The sequence below is a fragment of the Dermacentor albipictus genome, unplaced genomic scaffold (genome assembly GCF_038994185.2).
Source record: "Dermacentor albipictus isolate Rhodes 1998 colony unplaced genomic scaffold, USDA_Dalb.pri_finalv2 scaffold_15, whole genome shotgun sequence".
NCBI classification, from domain to species: Eukaryota; Metazoa; Arthropoda; class Arachnida; order Ixodida; family Ixodidae; genus Dermacentor; species Dermacentor albipictus.
In genome coordinates, this window is record NW_027225569.1 from 13,031,345 (window position 1) to 13,051,215 (window position 19,871).

The 19,871-nt window shown below is 45.1% G+C and overlaps 1 protein-coding gene and 2 pseudogenes across 1 annotated transcript in view; 1 reads left to right on the top strand and 2 right to left on the bottom strand.

The window, feature by feature from the left end:
• Positions 1 to 2,847: 2,847 nt before the first annotated feature.
• Positions 2,848 to 19,871, top strand: part of LOC135916389 (uncharacterized) — a 37,045-nt gene continuing 20,021 nt past the window's right edge. The window contains exons 1-6 of the mRNA XM_070528860.1: positions 2,848 to 3,039; positions 5,064 to 5,174; positions 8,382 to 8,588; positions 8,651 to 8,786; positions 11,195 to 11,268; positions 12,585 to 12,716. Of these exons, the coding sequence (XP_070384961.1) occupies positions 2,974 to 3,039; positions 5,064 to 5,174; positions 8,382 to 8,588; positions 8,651 to 8,786; positions 11,195 to 11,268; positions 12,585 to 12,716 (726 nt within the window). The 5' untranslated portion in view covers positions 2,848 to 2,973. The remainder of the gene's footprint in view (positions 3,040 to 5,063; positions 5,175 to 8,381; positions 8,589 to 8,650; positions 8,787 to 11,194; positions 11,269 to 12,584; positions 12,717 to 19,871) is intronic.
• LOC139051881 (uncharacterized) lies at positions 15,130 to 16,318 on the bottom strand (annotated as a pseudogene).
• LOC139051826 (uncharacterized) lies at positions 16,213 to 19,088 on the bottom strand (annotated as a pseudogene).

The following is a 19,871-nucleotide window of genomic DNA, read 5'->3' on the forward strand; positions in this document are numbered from 1 at the left end:
GTATTGATGATGATTTGTAGAGTTTATTGGCACAAGGGCCAGATGTGGCCAAAGAGCGCCAAGTCGATGATCTGTGCTTGTCAATGATATGTGGGTGTTGATTGTGGGGAGTATATGATACATGGCTGCATAGTGGCCTAAAAATATTCGCTAAAAGGTGGAAATTATACATGTGATGCAATGTGGCTGTAAAAGGGCCTAAAATTCATTCGCTCTGGAGTGCGTAAAATACAAGTCTAAAAACATGACAGTGATTGATGGTGTCTGCGATGAAAATAGATGTTCCATGAGATATGGATGATCAGTAAAACAACAAATGGCTGTAGCACTAGTGCCTCAGCAAGGCCTTGAAAGCAAGGGCTGGTAGGCACGTGCTCTAGAAAATGGTTTCATTGCAGCTACGACCTCCAGGTGGAGGCCGTGCTACAAGTAGCCTGGCCAAATTACATTTAGGGTGTCAGTTTCAGTTAAAAAGTTTAATACTGTTCCAAAAGTAAAAAGGGGTTCGTTGCTCAGAAAGAATGCTGGGTGTAATGGTATGTGTTGCAGATAAGCGGAGGGGAAGTACTTTTTCCTTTCTGCCTCTATTTCAGTGCATTGGATAAGAACATGAATAACTGTAAGCCTGTTGCCATATTTGGGACATGTAGGAGGTTCGCTTCCCGTCAAAAGGTAAGAGTGAGTGGTGTACGTATGTCCTATTGTTAATCTACACAGAAGTACTTCCTTATGCCTTGCTGTTCTTTCAGTTATCCAGTTCCCTAATTTTGGTTTGATAACGTGTAGCTTATTCTGTATTGCAATATCCCGTTGATGTTGCCAGTACTTCCTAAGTTTATGGCGTAAGAAGGGCTTAAGTTCTGTTGCTGATATAGGTTTATTCATATCCGTTTCATTAAAGGTGACTGACGTTGCACTTTCGTCAGCAGCTACATTGCCTTTTATGCCCCTATGACCAGGTACCCAACATAGGATGATGTTCTGGTTGTACATTAATGCTAGGCATAGTTGTGTGTATAGTTCATTAAAAGCAGGGTTCTTATGTTTTCGTAAACTCATTAAGGCTCTTACTACGCTTAATGAATCTGTGAAAATGATGGCCTTATTGAGATTACTTTGTCTGATATGTTTTACAGCTGAGAGTATCGCGTAAGCCTCAGCCGTGAAAATACTTGTGTTAGGATTTAGAGAATCCGAGGTGGAAAAAAATGGCCCAAGAGCTCCATACGCAACACCTGCAGATGACCTGGAAGCATCTGTATAATATTCGGCACAGCAGTACTTCGCTTGGAGTTCGAGGAAGTGTGATCGTATGTGTGCCTCAGGTGCATGTTTTGTTATTTCGACAAACGAGATATCGCACTCCATGGTCTGCCATTCCCAAGGCGGTGGAAGGCGAGTGGGAGGCAGGATATTTTCTGGGAGATGGATGTCTGTTTCGTCTACCATTGCTTCCAAGCGTAGGCTCAAAGGGGTTCTAATACGTGGGCGGTTACTGTAAAGTCTGGCAGCGCGCAGGTCGCTAACGATGGAATGGCATGGATGTTCGGTGTCTGATTTTACCTTAGAATAGTATGATAAACTTAAGAATATTCTTCGCAGATGTAAGGACCATTCGTTGGACTCAACGTAGAGACTTTCAACAGGGCTCGTTCTGAAGGCGCCTGTTGCCAGTCGTATACCGAGGTTGTGGACTGGGTCGAGAATCTTTAGCGCAGTCTCTGTTGCGGAGTGGTACACCACGGCTCCGTAGTCGAGGCGTGATTGTACGAGACTCTTGTACAGGCTAAGGAGACACTTCCTGTCACTGCCCCAAGTTGTTCGAGAGAGCAGCTTGAGGAGGTTCATGGTCTTCAGGCATTTTTCTTTAAGATATTTTAAGTGGGGAATGAAGTTAAGCTTTGTGTCCAGGATAATACCTAAGAATTTGTGTTCATGACTAACAGTTAGTCTTTCTCCATTAAGGTTAATGTCTGGTTGTGGCAGTACACCTCTCCTGTTTGAAAATAAGACACATGTGCTTTTTTGGGGGTTCAACTTAAAATCATTCTCGTCCGCCCACCTTGAGAGTCTATTCAAGCCAAGTTGTAGCTGCCTCTCGCAAATGCTAGCATTGCATGACCTGAACCCTATTTGTACATCGTCCACATAGACGGAGTAGAAGAGTGTGCGAGGCAATACGGTGTGGAGGGAGTTCATTTTAACAATAAATAACGTACAGCTCAGTACTCCACCCTGCGGTACACCTGTCTCCTGCAGAAATGGTCGAGACTGTACGTTGCCAACTCTAACACGAAATGTCCTGTCAGAGAGATAGCTTTCAATTATTCTTAGCAGGTTGCCGCGAATGCCCATTGCAGAAAGATCCCGAAGGATCCCGAAGCGCCACGTAGTATCATACGCCTTCTCCATGTCAAGAAACACTGATAACACTAGCTGTTTGTGGACAAACGCTTCCGTGATGTACATTTCCATGCGTACAAGCTGATCTGTCGTCGATCTGCCTTCTCTAAAGCCACATTGATATGGATCTAATTTCTCGTTAATTTCTAGATAATGTACCAGGCGACTGTTTACCATCTTCTCAAAAACTTTGCATAAGCAGCTCGTCAAAGCTATAGGCCTATAACTATTTGCCAAAGAAGGGTCCTTACCCGATTTCAATATAGGAATTATGATGGCCTCTTTCCAAGCAGAGGGAATGTGGCCGGACGACCATATAGAATTGTAGAGACAAAGAAGGGTTTTTTGTGATTCAGACGGCAGGTGTTTTAGCATTTCATATAGGATGCGGTCAGAACCTGGGGCAGATTTGTTGCAGCTGTTTAGGGCTGCCTGAAGCTCTGCCATGCAAAAAGGTCTATTGTATGCCTCGCATTTTGTGCTTTTCCGGTCTAGTGGTTTTCCTTCTATTTGCTTTTTGTACCTTTGGAATGTTTCAGAATAGTGCGACGAGCTGGATATCTGTTCGAAATGTGCGCCAAGAAAGTTCGCCTGGTCTTCCATGCTGTCGCCTTGAGTATTCACGAAAGGCAACGAGTAAGGCTGTCGACCGTTTATTCTGTTCTCTCTGTTCCAAACCTTTGTTTCATCAGTGTATGAGTTAATTCCCGATATATACTTTCTCCAACTCTCTCTTCTAGCTTGTCGCCGCGTTCTTCGACCCTGGGATTTGACCTGCTTGAAATTAACTAGATTTTCTGCTGTCGGAGAATCCCGAAGTAAAGCCCATGCCTTGTTTTGCTTCTTTCGCGCTTTTCGACACTCATCGTTCCACCACGGAAGACGGCGTTTTGTGGACAATCCACTTGTTACAGGGATACATTTGGAGGAGGTTTCAAGCAGAAAAACCGTAAAATATTCAACCGCAGCGTCTATGCTTAAAGCACACATGTCGTCCCAGGATAAAGTAGCAAGATGTTTGAACTTTTCCCAGTCAGCTGAGTCAGTTCTCTATCGAGGTAGTTGTGGAAGGCATTCATTAGACATTGGTGTGCTTAGAACCACAGGGAAATGGTCACTCCCGTAAGGGTTTTTAATAACTTTCCATTTAAAGTGGGGTAGAAGAGTTGGAGATGCAATGCTAAGATCTATTGAGGAGTATGTTTTGTTTGCCAGATTGTAATACGTGGGCTCCTTCCCATTCAAAAGACATGCCCCTGAAGAAAAAAGGAATTGTTCAATCAGGCGACCTCTCGCGTCGCAGCGCGAGTCGCCCCATAAGTTGCTGTGTGCATTTAAATCTCCAAGCACAAGATATGGTTCGGGTAACTGATCTATTAATGTTTGGAATTCTTGTTTGTGAAGCTGAAAATGCGGCGGTATGTATAAAGAGCAAATGGTTATCAGTTTATTTAAAAGTACAGCACGAACGGCCACTGCCTCAAGGGGTGTTCGTAGCCGTAGGTGTTGACAGGCTATAGATTTGTCAGCTATGATGGCTACGCCGCCGGATGATGCGAGGGCATCATCGCGATCCTTCCGAAAAATAACATACTGACGTAGGAAGTTTTTATGATTAGAGTTCAAGTGAGTCTCCTGGACACACAGCACTTTTGGAGTTTGTTCTTTAAGGATTTCTTGGACATCGTCGAGGTTGCAAAGCAGGCCTCTGATATTCCACTGAATAATTAGTGTATCCATATTAACATAAATGTTGTGCTATGTGTCAAGGAGAATGGATTTGATTTAGCTTACAGCGCCCTTTTGAGGCCCTGTAATTGGAGTTTTGTCTTTCCTGGAGCGGTCGACAAAGTCGCGCCGCTCCTTAGGCGTCAACTGCGCCTTCTGACTGGGTGTTGTGTCCATAGCCTCTTGAGAGGCACTGGACACGCGCTCTTGCGAGCGGTGTGTTTTCCGCGAAGGCCTTGTCTCTGAAGACAAGGCCTTGGAGCCCACCATCCTGGTGGTTGGTGGGCTTGTCTTGACCTCGGAGCTGGGCTGACTGGTGCCAGCACCAGCAGAGGCCTCCACTGTGAACAATTTCGGGAGAGGTAGGGCAGCCTTTGCTGCTCCCACCGTGGGGGCGGGTGGCGTTGCCGCACGCTCGCTATGCGTGGCGCTGGCGTCCGCCAAGTGCCGTTGTGGTACTGCCCCCCGACGTACCACTTCGGCGAAAGATGTGGTCTGTGCAAATGTTGGTGAGATGCGCTGTCTTGCTTCTCTGAAAGTTATGTTTTCTTTTACCTTTATTGTAATTATTTTTTTTCTTTCTTCCAGACTGCGCATGATCGTGAATATGCGGGGTGACCACCATTACAATTACTACAACGGGGCTCAGCCTTACAGTCATCTGCAGAGTGGTCATTGATGCCACATTTTGCACATGTTAGCCGCCCTCGGCAGCTCTGAGAAGCATGACCAAACCTCTGGCATTTAAAACATCGTCGAGGGTTTGGGATGTATGGTCGTACTCTGAGTTTGGTATATCCAGGTTCTAATATCTCTGGTAGTGTGCTAGAGCCAAAAGTAATAATCAGGTGCTTAGTTGGCAGTTCCTTGTTGTCACGTCTAATTTTTATTCTTTGTACACTTATTACGTTTTCATCCTTCCATCCTTCCAGGAGTTCTTCATCGGTCAAGTCCATCAAGTCCATGTCAGAGATTACGCCTTTGGCTGTATTCATGGTTCGGTGTGCTGTCACACTGACAGGGATGTCTTCAAGTTGTACCAGGTTTGTTAGCTTGTCGTGTTGTGCTTTGTCTTTTAGTTCTAGTAATAGATCCCCACTGGCCAGCTTGGTGATCTTATAGCCGCCTCCAATGGTCTCTGCGAGATGCTTCGCGACAACGAATGGTGAAATAGTTCTTGCTTTCTTGTCGGGTTTGTCACTGTGGACAACGTGAAATTTAGGGAAAGTCTGAGTGCCTTTTAGAAAAAACTGAAACGTAGCGTCGGTGCGCCCCCTTTTAGAGGGACGATCGGTACAGAAGGGGTTGGAAGTTCCCATGAAATGTGTTGTGTATTCAGCGACGATGCCAGTCACCCACCACCGAGCCCAACAAGGGGACACGGCAGGGTATGCGGTGAAGCAAACCCTACCATGCCAACTGTACATCGTCGCTATAACCATATATGTTATAGCCAAGGTAGGTCATAGCACACCAGGTTAACCCTCGCCGCCAGGAAGATAGGAAGTTATCAGAAGAAAAAGACGACAGGAAAGACTAAAAGTGAGAGGGAAAGACGAAGGTGTGCGAAGAGAGAGACAGGAAAAGGCGACTGCCGATTTCCCCCGGGTGGGTCAGTCCGGGGGTGCCGTCTACGTGAAGCAGAGGCCAAAGAGGTGTGTTGCCTCCGCCGGGGGGCCTTAAAGGTCCAAACACCCGGCATTGGCTCAACCCCCAGGATCCCCCTTTCCCCGGACACGGCTAAGCCGCGCACGGCTACACGCGGGAGGGTCCAACCCTCGTGTGCTCGGGTCCGTGGTGTCGCAACACACCAAACGCCTGCTTGCGCAGACGCCCCTGCGGGGGTGTCCGCTGTATTTGGTTTGTTATTATAAATTTTCTAATATTCTTGCACCCCAGTACATTGCACTGCTTCCTGGCATTTGCAGACGTGGAGTTTATTCACTATATAAATACATGTATGCTTCATTAGGAGGGCAGAAGGCAAAGTGCCTGGTGGGGCCCATCTTTCTACAAACAGTAGAGTCTAATCTCGATATAACGAATCACACGGGACCACCGAAAATTGTTTGTTATTTTGAAATATTGTAAAAAAAAACTTGCGGTTATAAGCCAGTGGACAAACCTAGGAATAAAAATCATGTACCTTGGCAGTAGATGCTTGCGAAGACAAGCATGCTCTTAAAAAAAATGTTTCACTCACTTCCTAGCTGCTTTACTTGAAGAAATCGGTGATTTTCTTCTGGAGCGTGCAGCGGGCACGACGAATTAGGAATGCGTCTACATCTTGCACTTTTTTGCAGTACCTAATTTGGTATGTCATTGCACCAAGTGATGAAAGTGCGGACTTTGTTTCCGTGCACTAAAACATCAATGTTCGACAGGATCTTCTGTGTTCGGTGACCCACAGTCTTCCTTCGGGTCTTCATCGTCACTGGAGACACCGCAAACGAAGTTAACAATCTCTTTGGTTGTCAGGTCCACCGCCGTTAGTGCTGCGCTGTCGCTCTCCCTATAGTCGAAGGAAGAGTCGGTGGGCAGCAGTTCCGCAACCTTGGCCTACAGGTCTCCTGTGTTGATGTTGTTGGTCACCTCCAGGTCATCTTCAAGCTGCACAGGCGGTGCTTTTCGTCAGCAGTTACCAATGGTGAATGCCTTCATGTTCCACCAAGCTCCTGTGAGCATATCCGCTGCCTGAAGAATGATTGCAGTCGCCTGCTTTAATCGGAGGTTGTTAATCAACTGCTTCCCAAGGCGCTTGCGAAATTCTGATTTCACACCCTTTATAATGTCCTGGACAGCAAGGACGTGTTGTTTGGCTGCAGAAACTCGAAGCGATCGTGCATCAAGTGAACATTCACAGTGTGAGCTCAACAGTTGTCGACTACCAAGGAAATACTTCGGTCATCCGTCCTCATCTGGTCGTCAACTTTGAAGAGCCACTCGGAAAAGAGTTCTCTGGTCATCCAGGCTTGTTTGCTGCCGAAGTAGTCGTACGGTAACGGCATGTCTCATGCAGCGAGGCTTCGCGTACTTGCCGATGATCAGTTCAATTTTCTTCGTGCCTGTTGCATTACTGCAGAGCAGGACTGTAATGTGAAGATGCTACTTCTTGCCTCCTTTGCACTACTGCCCTTTGAAGTGCATTGTCTGGCCTGGCAGTAGTTGGTAAAAACATGCGGTCTCATTCGCGTTGAAATATCTTCAGATTGCGATTAACCAACCTCTAGAAAACGATCATGTGCTAGGAATCTGCACCTTCTCCATCAGCAGCCTTTTCATTGCCCGAGACTACCTGCAAAGTTATTTCGTTCCTTTTGGGGAAACGAAAAAGCCAACCCGCACTGGCGTCGAACCCAGTTATTTCAGGTGCATTAGCAAATTCGCTGGCTTTTTCTTGGAGCATTGGGCCAGACATGGGAACGTTTTGCAGTCTGGTGTCTTTGAACCACATGAGAACAGCTTGGTCCACATTTTGGAAGTTTCCCAGTCGCGGTCGTTTCCTTGTAGGAGTGAGCTGCGATTCCTGGTGTTGCTTGACAGTCTTGTCTCGGTCTTTCAAAATGGTCGCGATGGACTATGGGGCAATGCCACGCTGTCTGCACACATCGATTTGCTTTTTCTCTGCATCGATTTCCTGCAATACGTCCAATTTGTCCTGCAGCGAAAACTGCCATCGCTAGCTGCCTTCATCATTGTATCTTGTGTGAACATTGCCAAACCTTTGTCGTGAAGTTCTTGGTGAAGGTTGTGGTTAAGCATTTGACACTCGGCATCGTGCTGATGATAGCTACTGCATTTGCAGTTTCTGTTTCACGCGAGGGTTGCGGCGCTGTTACTTTTAGCCGAATTCGTAATACTGATGTTCCTCGGTTATAACGGGGAAAAGAAACCATGTGCGTTATTCTGAAATATGCGCTGTATTGAAATTTGTAGTTGCAAGATCTTTTTACTCTGAAAATATAGGCAATCTGGCGGGGATCTTTAAACTATTCGTGAATTTGAGAAATTAATTAATGTGGGGTTCACTATAACGAGAATTGGCTCTATAGTATTTGACAGTCAGCAGCAGTGCGAATTCAGAGCAAAGTGAGGATAATCTGATGAGAGCTTCATGTGAACACTAACTTGATAAATTGCTGCACAAAGCACTGCATTGAGAGCCACAGAAATGATATGTCTGTCATTAGGCTTGAATTGTTCCATGTTTAAAGCTTCAGTTCTGCAATCCTCTCTTGTATGCATTGCAGGACTGCAGCCATCTGGTTGTTTATGGTGAGACGGTCGAATCGCTGCAGCGGCATAACGAATGGCTGCAACAAAATGCAGCAATTGCTGTTAACGATGACGTGAGGCCACGCCTTCTGGCCACTGCCCAGGAGCGACATGAACGCCTTCGCAGCCTCACGATATCAGAGGCATTGATGCTGTATCCATTTTTGGCATCGGAGGCTTCGGTATGTTTCCATTGTGTGGTTTTCTGGCAACTTATGGTAATCCTCTTGCTTGTTACTTTCAGTTACTTTTGGAATTCAGCATTGTGTTCAAGAAGAATGCTGGAGAGTGCTTCGCCCAAGGATGTGAGCAGCTATGCGACATTGTCCTGAAGCATGCTGATGACAGCGAAGTTGCCGCATTCTCCCATGTTGCAGCAGGTAAACACCCAAGTTCAATTTATTATCCATGTGTACCCTGGTAAAAGCATTAAGGCATTAGGCACTTTTGTGCGCTAGCATGACGTTAAAATGCTATGGACAAAATGTCGATACCATTTAGTCAAGTGAGAACGGGGGAACTGTGGGGCTCAATTTTTGTTGGTCACAATTGTATAAGACAGGCACAAAGCGTGAAAAAGTGTAGGGGAAGTTAATTGTTTCATTGAAATGTAACAATTTGTGAAGAGAAATAAATGTGAACAAAAAGACGTGTCACAGGTGAGAATCAAATTCACATCTCTGCACTGCGCATACAGTGCGCTACTGATTAAGCTACAGTGGTGTTATCCCTCTGGCCAGTTTGTTGGTGGTTTGTGCACAAGATTAGCCCTGAAATTAGCCAGCATCGGTCATGTCAGCGTGTGAGCGTAAGAGCAGGCAGCTGGTGCTAGTGGCGTAGTAGAGGGTAGCACAGCAGACACACACCTCTCCTGAAACATTTTTTTTAGTACTGGCTTGGCCAACTCTGCTGCCGTTTCCCCAGTCAAATGTGTGGCCCACCAAAAAAAAATGCTGACTACGCCACTGGCTAGCCCATAACCCCTCATATATCACTTCATGACATGACTTAAAGCCGTGAGGTGCTTTTATGAGGTTTCATTTTGCTTCACTTTATATGTACATATAAATTAATATAACTATTCATTTTTCTTATGCTCTCCCTGCCTTCATTGTCTGTTGCTTCAGGTATTTATGAAAAATTGAACCAAATGCACCAATAAATTGTAATACTTGCAGCTGATGCATTCAATATTTTTGCATGTGTACGCCAGATGTCTTACATGTGAACAAAATGTGAACATTGCATGTTGAACAACAGGCATGAAAAACAATGCATGTTGCATTGTCATTCTGCCTTTCCCCTTTTGTGTTTCTGATCCATGAAACAGCATGGCTTATGAACCATGCAGATTTTTATTTTGTTTCTTGACATTAGACGCGATTATGTGCAGTTAAGAGCTGCTTGTAAAAAAAGCTTTTGTTAAAAAATAGTTTAGTCGGTCCTGGGGGGATATTCTGTAAGAGTTCACTTAGTGGACTCCACTTCGGCCGCTGCTGATTGGCTAGGGCCGCTCGTCTCCTCCTCGCTCATACAGCTGCATCCAATCAGCAGCGGCAGTAAAGGACAGTCCATTAGGTGAACTCTTACAACATACCCCCTTAGAACACTTTTTGAACATAGTAAAAAATTGTGACAATCTGTTAATGAGGCTGCTGTGAACATGTGAGCCAAATATTGCACAGCATGCAGTAGGAAATTTACAATCTTGTGTCAAAACGTTGCTCTCGCATGCACCAATGTTGTCATTGAAAGCAGTTGGCCCACCTTTGTGAGAACATTTTCAGTAATACATAATTCTTTGAGTTAAATAAATGAAATCTATGTCCGACATTTCGAAAAGACAAAAAATGGCTGTGGCTTAGCTAAGGTTAAGCCCAGGATGCGAAGCATACTAGCCTTTATTTTAGTTGTTGAACCACTGTTTAGCCTGGTGAACTGCTGTTGCTTGGCCATATTTGGTTCGGCTAGATGAAGAAACAACTCATGCGTTACTCTGCTTCGCCTTCAAGAGTGGAACGCGCCAGCGTTCCCGTCGACCCGCCAAGGGGTGTAACACAATGGGCCACGGCGCAGCGACTACGCGCCCCGCATTGGACGCGGTAAGCGTCGAGCAACGCAGCGTTCGGCGCCGCAACGAAATGTGCGCCTGAGCAAGCGACGCACGCCTAAGCCTTTGAAACAGCTCGTTTCTAAGGCAACACCACATTCACTAGAGGCGCTTTTGTACCGCTTTGAAGCATCGTACTCGTGGCTCAGTGGTAGCGTCTCCGTCTCACACTCCGGAGACCCTGGTTGGATTCCCACCCAGCCCATCTTGCAAGAGTTGAGCCAAAGCCACCCAGAAAATCAGTCTCTGTAGCACGCCGCAACCTTCGCTTCTCATTCCAAGGAGCAGCTCTGTCTCCAGGAGGCATCTCACTTCGTGAGTGTCTAGCAGAGGCAATCGCAGCTGCTTATATACCGCCGCGACGCCGCGAGCGACGGCGCGAGTTGGAGCCCCGTTTCTCCTCTGTCGTGACGTCACGGTGTCACGTGTTATTGAAGGCGACACCGCCGCGCCTGAGGAGCTGGGTTGAGCTCTCGTAATATGCTTCGCATAAAATAATTTGTTCTTTGCAATGCTCGTAGCTGCGTCTGCTATGCATGGCCTCTGAGATGGTGGTGGTGTGCTGTGTAGGCTGTGTGTTGTAAGGCTATTCTACGATTTATTAGAAAAGTGTTTCAGGGCCCCCTTAACAATATCTAGAAGTTCAAGAACTGAAGTCCACTTTTATACTCTTTGCAGAAAACCCCATACTCGCGACATTGGAGTTCCTGGCATCTCGCTGCAAAGAATCTTTAAGTGTAATTTTGTCAGCGGTGAGTGCTTTAGAATTAAGTGCATGCAAACATGTCGGTGTCACTTGCATTAATGAGTTACCCTTCATATACAGCAGAACCTTGTCTATAAGGTCTGAAAAGAAATGAAGGACAAAATGTACTAAATGGTGAAATGTATGGCCCCTGCTCACTAAAAAATTTGTCAGACTCATCTGTAGTTTGCATCAACAATGTGAAGCGTTGCGTGAATCTTTGTGGCTTGAAATGCTGACACTTGCACTAAGCTAATGGGGCCTGAGCAGCCCAAGATGCATTGTCTTCTTTGCAGATTTGGCAAGCTTACATTTGCACTCCTTAGATTTGACCTGGATCAGCAGCTTCACTTCAGGCAGGGTATTTGGCTTAAAGTTTCGACATGGCCAATCAGCAAGAATTATTGTGGCGTGAAACGTGTACACACGTCAAGCTAGTAGGGCCCAAGTGGACTGAGATGCGCTTTTTGTTTTATTGTCTAGTGTTTTAAGATGGTGACGGGAAACCTAAACGAAATTGAGCTGGTGTGCGATGCTTGAGCATAAGTCTGCCAGAGTGATACAGGATGTTCAGTTGGCACAGAGAACAGTGCTACATTGGATTTACAGGGTATTAAGGGCGTGCAGTACGTTTCCAATGACATCATGACTCATGCTCTGTCCGATAAGTAAATGTGCTAATTGCGGTGGAATACAACATGGAATGACCATGAAGGAAGAAAATGGCAACGGCTCCTGAGGAAATTTGTCGGTACCAGAAAAGAAAACTGAGTGTGCCTGTGTTTTCATATGACAAGGGCAAGCTGCTGCAGTAGGTGGCTACTGCTCGGTTGTATGTGCCTCGAGCCTTTTCTCTTCCACATGGGATCTAGCGTCTGGGAAATGTTTAATGTGATTGAAGTTTGGCAGCGCACTGAACATTGGTGCCCAGGGAATGTGTTTTTGGGGACGTATTAGCAGGTAAAAAACACATAACTGAATTTGTCCATTTCTCATGTTATCGTTCTGAAGATTGGCACCGAAAAATGGTACACATCTGAATTGGATCAACAAGGTTCTACTGTACACTAAACTTTTCAGTGTTGAAGGTTGTGACCAAACAATTGTATATTTTTCATTACTGTACTCAGTCATGGCCTGAACATTAGTTGAAGATCACAAGATTTTACAGTTTCAACGATGTAGCCCTGTTCTGGCATTCAGCAGGGCAATATCCTGGCTCAGAAATCTTCTGTTCATTGATTGCGCATTTTAGAAAATGAGATTTATTATACCTCTAGCAAAATGTAATCATGGTTAGTATGTTTACTCTTTCTTTTACAGACTAAGGTGCCAGTGGCTCCATGTCTGCTGAAAGAAGCTAATGGGCAGCTGTCCCTGTACATAGACAGGGAGCGAATCCTGCAGGCCACGTCACTTCTCGGCGGCTTGGCATGCCTTTTTGCCTCTTTTTGGGTATTTAACGTGGAATATCCAAGAAGGCACACCGCCTACTTACCTTTTTTGAGCATGTTTTTATGGATCTGTGCCACACGAAGCCACGTGTGAAATCATTAGAGCTCATAAACTTTTTCCGGGCACACAAGACTCCTGTGGCACAGAATTTGTAGAGGTTTAATTTATTCACCTTTATTTTTTGATACCTTGCTACTCATCCACGTCAGCAGTGCGCGCTTCTCAGCCTTTCTCCCCTTTTTTATTATGCGAAAAGGTGAGGCGTGCAAACAGGACACAAGAGAAGAGAACTGGACAACACAAATGCCGACTATCAACTGAAGGGAGCACTGATAGTCCACGTTCGTGTTGTCCACTTCTCTTCTCTTGTGTCCTGTCTGCACGCCTCACCTTTTTGCATAATGAATCCTTACCAACTAGCTCAGCTTTCTGTTGTTCTGAACTCCCCTTCGTGATTTTTTCCCTTATGCTTCATATGGTGCTCGCCTCGCACATTCATTCTCCGTTTCATTGACCGGCGTTGTCTTCACATTATCGCACATGCTTTGCTGGTGACTCATGACAGTGTGTAAAAGGGAAAGCATGGCAGTGGATACATAGAGTTCCTAGTCAGCACTGTGTTTGTGCTTTTTGTTTTAATTCATCTGTTGGTATTATTGCTTGCCAAGGTCGTTTACATTGAACATGTGAAAATAGCGCAGCGCAAACTGAAAAAGGGATAGATACACTGGCTTGAATGAAGGCATACTCTTGATTTCACTTACACAAACGGCCAGGAGTGGACACTTTGAGGCACCCTAGTTTATCGCATTGTAGGTCTTGGAGGCCATGAAATTGGCTATTACTTTTCTGCATGCTTCACTTGATTCTCGTGAACCACAAGTGTAGCAATATTGTTCTCAGTGTTATGACCACACCAATGCCAGATGCCATTTTAATGTGATGTTTAACATGCCTCCTTTCTCTGCTACTAGTCAACCCTTGTTTAATAGCTTGTATGTACCTGTTATTTATTTATGTATTTATGTGCAATACCTGCAGTTCCATGAAGCTTAGTTGTCTTACAGCAACACTATTTGGGGGAGTTTCACAATGGTTGCAGTTTATATTAGGTCACTCTTTTATTTATTTATGTGCAATATCTGCGGTGCCATTGAGGCTTTCATTGTCTTACAGCGATCATGTTAAGGGGAGTTGCACAATTACATTGTTTGAATAGATAGCTTATTCGCAGTTTTTTTAGGAAGTCATTCATGAATTTCGTTTCTGACTTTTCATTATGCAGGCTTTGTATTAAAAGTCAACAAGGAGCTTGTATGGCTGCTACGGTAAAAGCGTACGCCAATATGTTAGTAGCCTGCATGCGAGCTACCACAAGCAACTTGAGCGCAGCAGGAGTTGCTGTGTGCAGCAAGGCTGTGAGCCAGCAGCCAGATCCCTAGTTCTACTAAAGGATGTGAGAAATCCCTTATGACAGCATTACTGTCAGATTGCCATACTTCCCTGAAAAATCTTTTAAGTTGTTCTTCTCGAGATGTTATGGAACGAAGGTTGCTTGTCATCTCAACTAGTCCGCATTATCTTTCATAATGCAGTCTTCAGCACTGCTTGTTTTTTGTCTTATTTAATTGTCAGAAGTTGGCCAGATGGTGGTTTTAAGGCTCTGTAACCCATTTTGCACTAGCAGCCTTGTACAGGTGGAATATCAGGAAGCTAGCTTGGGTGATGGCTGTCACGAGCTTACATGTGATTATTTTGGCACTTTTGTTTCTTTTCTGCCGACATTACTTTTCCTTTCATTGTTCTTAGGAAATTCAAGTGTGATGTATGCTTGGAGCTAAGGGTTTGATCCACAGGCTGTAAAGTGTACACTACAGCCTAGAGTTGGTCTGTGCAAAGAATTGATAGGAGGCCACACTCAAAAAACTTTTAATTCAGCAGCCAGGATTATACCAATGTGTTGTCGAAATTTTTTCAGGGAGGTAGTTATAGTAACGAAAAGCGCTAAAATTGGGAGTCTGGCGAGCAATAACTAACAGCTGAAATGAAGAATTGAGGGAAGCTTTGGCATTTGTGTAGCTAAATGTATGTCCTATTGAATGAATTAACCAGGATAAACGTGATAAACACTAAAAAAGAAATCCGCCAAAAACTAAACAAATTTTAAAAAATGACCAGTTTTGGTGACATATATTTGTAAAATGGGCTCTAAAGTCATAACTGTTGCATCAGTGTTTTTCATCATGGTTCATTTCACATCTGTGTGATGAATGAGCATGCAAAGTTCAATTTAAAAATATTCATTTAAGAAAAAAGTTATCACCGTTTGCTAACATGAGGTGAAGTAAAATCTTGTTTTGAGAAAAACAGATTTCAAACCATGTGAAACATTTGAGAAACAACACATAAAGGCCTAAAATGCTCCAGGCTCATAGCTGGGGACCTCGTGAGATGCAGTAGTCTTCTTTTGTTCGTGCGGCCGCTCGTCTTTTCTTCCTAGCCTGTTTTGTCTCAGTTCATTTGCATAGAGCTTTCTACATGCGCTGGTGGTCTCTGCCATTGCAAGCTCCTATGTAGTACCCTGGTTCAATGCCAGCCTGCCTCAGTATATCCAGGGTGCTTATGCTGCCATTATTAAAGTGTGCAACAGCGTCACGCAAGGCAAACAGTATTGTAGGCAAGCTGGCGTACACCTCCTTGGGAACCCGCTACCATATAAGTCCGTTGAAGCATTCACTTCCAATTTGTGTCTTGCCATGCAGACATTTTTATAAAAATTCATCTGAGCCCAGATCAGTGCACATAGCTTTTACTCTGCTTGGCACATCATTCAGAAGTCCTCCTTTGTGGACGTACTTCCCTTGGCTGAGTGATTTTACCTTTTTGTAACTGCACCAGCTGTTCGTTCCTACTGGACATAGGCCATGTCTTGGTTGCGCATCTGTGGAGCTGCAGTGGAAGAGGCTGGCCACTGTGGCTTGTTTCATGTCTGAAAGGTTTCCCGCGTTAGCTCTTATAGGCAGGTTGCGAACGTACTTCCCGCGCCTACAAGGGCGCCCGTCGCGACGGCGAGCGCGGAACCGGCGGGATAAGACCGGCCCGCTTGCGTTCGGAAAGCCTGTCTGCGCACTGTTTCGCGCGTAGCTGTTGGCTTTTCTGAGCAATGGCGAAGTGCAACACGAGCTGTTGCGTAGTGGGCTGCAACAGCACGTACACCAAATTACGAGGAACAAAGTTTTACAGGTTTCCAAGCCGACCGTATGAAGCAGAATGGCGTCAACACTGGATAGCGCTCGTCCGACGGCATAAGCCGTTTTATGTTCCTGCGTTATGCCAAGCGCGTTAACGCTGAATTCTTTGCTTTTGCAGCAATGATGGCAGCAACGGGACACCTGCAGTGCGTACCAGGATATGCAGCAAACAAAGTAGTTTGTTCCCACACTGTACCGCAGTAAAGCAGTGGAACTCTTTCCCAATCCTCTCCCATTCAAAGAGCGCTAGGGCTTGCTGAGCGGTTTGAGGAGAGGTTGCAGCTGTTTGAGCTGGCATACACCCTTCTGCGCCCAGCATATCAACTGAGGGGCAGCTGAGATCACCAACATTTTTGACGGCGTGGTTTTTTGGGACCTCCTTTACACGCACTGGAAAATCGCAGCATAAAAGTATCGCACTTCCAGTATCTTGGGCGAAAATATTTTCCCAGCGTAATCTAACACAACTGGTAAGGTCCTCCCCTTTTTTGGTGTTTGGGGAGAGCAACGTTAGAATACCTCGGGTAGGTTTTAGGAGTCGTTCGTACGCCCCACGTTCTTGGATGAGTTGTTTTCGATTCGTATTTGCCGTCCTGTATGTACAGGGAAACTACCGCGGCGTCCTTGCACTTCCCTGCGATGCCAGCACGGCAATCGCAGCTCCCCGCTAGGATTTGCCTGCTCTCACCGATCTTCAAGAATCAATGTCGCCTATAATTTCATGCGTCCGCACCGTAGAAAACGAAGTAACTTACGCTGAGCTTCACGCATCTCACTGGTGCGTTATTTTTTTGTTTGCGGAATACACCTAGCAGTCACTTCCAATCAGTGCGTGTATAACACTTCCCTCACGTCGTAGAAGTGCCCCACTTCAAATAGACGACTTCCTTTCTCTAAATTCTTTTCACGAAAAAAGCTGTGGAGATCTTGTAATTCCCAAAACCCGGTTAAAATTAATATCAGCACGCTGTTTCGCACCATCGCTACCATTTGACAGGGCACCAAACACGCAGCGCGGGCTGCTGACGCCGCGAGTAATCCTACCACATTCGCGCAACTATTCGTCAGATGGCGCTAGGGGTCGGAAAGACAGGGCGCCGCCTAGCACTTGCAACGTGCCCATAGCGATCCCATAGTAGTTTTGCAGGCGGGTCAATAGGGGCATCAGTCAACTTTCCTTTACCACCAAGTCCCCGCACTGTTTTTTTTAGTTTCCTCAGGCAGCAGCCGACACGCTTCTGGACATGCCCAATGCATTCAAGTTTCTGCTCGCTGTGTTCTCCATACATGTCCTTTACAGTGCATAGCTCTTTGAATCACCTCACCATAGTACTCCAGGTACCTCAAGCTTCATGTTGCTTGTGATCTCGCAAATAGTCTGTACAAACCTACCGTCTCTATACTACCTGCACTTCCTTTATGGTTTGATTGGCAGGAAGTGTAACTTGCCTTCCAGCCCTTGCATGACGCACTTGTTGGGTTCAACTTTCGTTTGGTTTTGCAAGCCATGCATGTGCTAGAAAGTGCCTCAACATCAGTAACTTTTCCTGTGTCAACAGAAATCACTGACATGCAGCCACACTTCTGCCACGTTTCGCCACCTGAAACACTGCACTCATCACTCCTTATGACATGACAAACTTCTGCAGCAGCATCAGTCATGGACTTTGATGCTACTTTTTCAGCTGCTGCAGTCAGTTTAGATGATGTTTTGTCATAGGCGGACTGGCGCGTAGAGGGAGGCATGTCATCACTTAGAGAACATTGTCGCACCTGCATACCTTTTTCCTAACTGTCGCATTGCATACGCCAGTCGAACATTGTTCTCATTAGCACGCACCATTCTTTTCTATGTACTGAACGAATGCTTGAAGCCACATACACAACTGCACAGGTAGAGCAAATCCCTTGATGAGAGCATCCTTCCAGCTTCAATGATGAATTCAGGGCATGCTAGCACTGAAGAAAGGATATTAAAGTCAACTATCCTGTTCCCTTGGAGAGCAGAATCTAGCCGTAGTGCTTCTTAGCTTTTCTTGATGTTCCCAAGCTTCTTGGCACTTACTGAAACGCCCGCGTCCACTAGGTCAGGAGACGAATGCTTCGTCGTGTGTTGGTTCCCGGCAAACTTACATTTGCGTCTTCTCTGCAATCTGACGTTTGCCATGCTACTCAATAAGTGGCTTAAGTGGTCTACTTTTTATGCATTCGCACCTGCGAGCGTTGCAAAAACGCAATTAGCAATTTAAACAGCAGCTAAGCAATGCCTGACCAAGGTAAACAACAAATGTTCTTCGAGTGTCAGGACCCCCTTGTGGTCATTTTTATAGATTTTAAAAGAATAGTAAACGCATAACGAAGCATAAGAATACAATTTAATAATACATACTGCTGATATTAAAATATACTGAGAATTTACAATGCAATTTGGTTTCAGTTTTGCAATACGAGGGTAAGGGTTCGAAAACTCGCTGTAACAGCCAAACTAATCATGATAGGGACATACTGTTTTTTGCAATGTCTAGCTAAATGTTTTGGGTATCTTAAAAATAAAAAAACAAGATCAAAAGTTTGAAAAAAAATTTACTTTTTAGTGTGGCCTCCCACCTTAAGGGCACGCATTTTCACCCACTCTTAAATGAAATTATGGTACAGTCCTTGATGACTTTCTTAGCCACCATGTTTGCCTTTCAGTGGTGTGGGGAAAAAAGGGAAGCTGAGCTCTGCTTTAGTTAGTCCACTCTGCCAGCTTACCGTAAAAATGGAACCGTTAACTTTCGTTTTCTAGTCATTTAGTTTTGAAGTGCAATAAGTGGGCTGGAATCCTCCCCAGTTTTTGATGCTTTAACTCTTGTTCATGTGAATTTCAACGAGCAATGATGTCCTCTTTACTCTCCTTTACCTTTTGCAGTACCACCAAAACTAGGTGGGCGAACTCAGGTGTCACAGAATGCTCTGCTATAACTATCTTATTTTCGCAATGACTATTGCACGTTGTTTAGGTACTTGTGGCAGGTTTAGATATATTTTTTATGTATTTCATATGGTCCTGGCTAAACCTGCAGCTGGATGAGTTGCTTTCTATTTATTATATTTCTGTGTTATTCTGTGTATTTCTATGTCATTATATTTCTGTGTGGTTTGTACAAAAAACATGACAGGAATAAAAAACTAGTTGAGAGCTTGTGCCCATGTCGTGCAATTTTCCTTGCCTGTGTGCTCATGCAATAAACTTATTTTCTACAAAGGACTACGTTGCTTACTTTTGTGTGCATTTTCCAGCTTGGACACCAATATATTGTGTATTTCCCAGTGTGGAAAATCAATACTGAAAATTCTGACATCAGCATACTAGCTGGTGCATCTGAACAAATACTCCACTATCTTCCTGCAGTACCTCTCCAATCAGTGTAAATATGGCACCCTACAAAACTTCCCTCGTGAATGTAAAAACGTACTTCCATAGTTCCCTGCAGAAGCTCCTTGATGGATGTAAACATATGCTCCCATAATTCCCTGCATAAGCTCCTTGATGAAGGTAGACATATACTCCCATAGCTTCCTGCAAGAACTCTTCGATGCAGGTAAACGCATGCTCCCATATTTCCCTGCAGAAGCTCCGCGATGGAGGTAAACGTATGCTCCCATAGTTCCCCGCAAAAGCTCCGCGATGGAGGTAAACATATGCTCCCATAGTGCCCCGCAAGAGCTCCGCGATGAAGGTAAAAATATGCTCCCATAGTGCCCCGCAAAAGCTCCGCGATGGAGGTAAACGTATGCTCCCATAGTTCCCCGCAAAAGCTCCGCGATGGAGGTAAACATATGCTCCCATAGTGCCCCGCAAGAGCTCCGCGATGGAGGTAAAAATATGCTCCCATAGTGCCCCGCAAAAGCTCCGCGATGG